General features: G+C 41.6%; 1 protein-coding gene across 1 annotated transcript in view; it reads left to right on the forward strand.

Annotated features, from left to right (window-relative positions):
- The first annotated feature begins 34 nt into the window (after positions 1-34).
- LOC107690532 (CREB-regulated transcription coactivator 2-like) overlaps positions 35-1,885 on the forward strand; it is a 26,936-nt gene continuing 25,085 nt past the window's right edge. The window contains exons 1-4 of the mRNA XM_016488889.1: positions 35-500; positions 1,260-1,345; positions 1,448-1,527; positions 1,784-1,833. Coding sequence (XP_016344375.1) covers positions 1,294-1,345; positions 1,448-1,527; positions 1,784-1,833 — 182 coding nt within the window. The 5' untranslated portion in view covers positions 35-500; positions 1,260-1,293. The remainder of the gene's footprint in view (positions 501-1,259; positions 1,346-1,447; positions 1,528-1,783; positions 1,834-1,885) is intronic.

Here is a 1,885-nt window from a genome sequence, read left to right on the forward strand (position 1 = left end):
GTGTGTGTGAGAGAGAGAGAGTGTGTGTGTGTGTGTGTGTGTGTGTGTCGGCTCTATAATCGCTCTCTGCTGCATCATCTGCTGTTCCTCTCTTTCTGGTGTGTGTTTGAGGACTCTTGTTCTGGAGATTCTCTCTTTGCTTCTGTTCCTCGTCTCTTTGCTCACTGATTCTGATCTTCTGGACCGATCGTTGTGTTCTGACGGAGCAGATTTCAGCAGACACTGATGATGATGATCAGAAACCCACACATACACAGGCTGACCGCGGGTGTGTTTGCGCGGGTCAGTCAGTCCGTGTTTAACACGTCTGCTCTTCCTGCTGTGAATCTGTCCTTCGCTCCTCTGGTTCTTTGGCAAAGCTGCTCGTCTCTTCAGTTTGCTCTTCTTCACTTCTGGAAGTAACAGAGGTTTCTCTGTCGCTCATGAAGGAACTGGAACAGTAACTTTGAGACGGACAAGAGCCAGATATTCCAGCAGCTGCCGACCACAGCGCTCAACAGGTGACCAGAAAACACTGCAGTCAATGACTCTGTTAGCACTTCTTCAGTGGATCATTCTCCTGCTGATGAGTTTTGAACACAATTATTTATTTTATTTGTTATTTTTTGTAGAACATTTTATTTTGATGTTTCACATTTTTTAAATTATTTATTTTAAATGTAACATTTTAATGATTTACCTCATTTGAAGTAAGTGCTTTATTTTGTGTGTTATTTATTGTAAAATTATTTATTCATATTAATTTTACATTTTTATGGTTTAATTACTTTTTAGGTTTGGGTTGGGTTTTTTATTTATTTTTTTAATAGTGTTTTATTTTGATGTTTAGGTTATTAATCTTTAATTTATTAATCTGCTTCATTTTAGTGCCTTTTATTTTGATGTTCTTATTTTATTTATTTTAATTGTAACATTTTTATGATTGAATTAATTTTATTTAATTAATTTTTTAAAGTTATTATTTTAGATTTTACATCTTTATGATTTATTTTTAGTGACCTTTTTAAATAAATTATTTTAATTTGACATTTTATGATTTCATTAATGAATTATTGACTTTCATCAGATCTCAAAGCCCAGTTTGGGACAGATGATCCGTCTCTCTCTTGGTCAGAAAGCACTAGATTGACTGGTTTTTGTGAAGGGTTCTTGAGCGTCTGATGTGGCCGGTCTGGTTCTTCAGTAAATCACACGTCTCTGAGCGTGTCTCGTGTGTAATGTGTGTGTGTGTGTGTGCGTGTGCGTGTGTGTGTGTGCAGGACTAACTCGGACTCGGCGCTGCACACCAGTGTGATGAATCCTCCGGCTGGAGACACGTTCTCCTCAGGACTCCGCCGACCGGCTGGTCAGTGACACTCACGTGTGTGTGTGTGTGTGTGTGTGTGTGTGAGACGCTCGTTAGATGTGTGTTTGAGTCTCTACTGACGAGCCTCTGTTCCTCCTGCAGTCTTCTCCTATCCTGTTCCTCCCATCCAGGAGAACGGCCCCAACGACGGACGCCTCCTCAGACCCTGGGACTCCAGAAAGGTGCGAACGCAGCTCGTGGTGTGTGTGTGTGTGTGTGTGTTCAGTGTGTGTGTGTGTTCAGTGTGTGTGTTCAGTGTGTGTGTTCAGTGTGTGTTCAGTGTGTGTGAGTGTGTGTTCAGTGTGTGTGTGTGTGTGTGATTATCATCCCAGAGACAGTGAAAGGTCCCTGACAGGGTTTAATCAACACACTGAATGATGTCCTAATGAAACTCAGTGTATAGATCAGCACACAGTGTGTTTCTTCTCTTCTCTTCAGCTGTCACTGCTCTCTTCACGACCAAAGTCCTGTGAGGTGCCAGGAATCACGTGAGTCCAACTGGCCAATCACACGCCTGCTCACACCATCAGTCAATCATTC

This window comes from Sinocyclocheilus anshuiensis, unplaced genomic scaffold (assembly GCF_001515605.1).
Source record: "Sinocyclocheilus anshuiensis isolate Anshui unplaced genomic scaffold, SAMN03320099.WGS_v1.1 scaffold2560, whole genome shotgun sequence".
NCBI classification, from domain to species: domain Eukaryota; kingdom Metazoa; phylum Chordata; class Actinopteri; order Cypriniformes; family Cyprinidae; genus Sinocyclocheilus; species Sinocyclocheilus anshuiensis.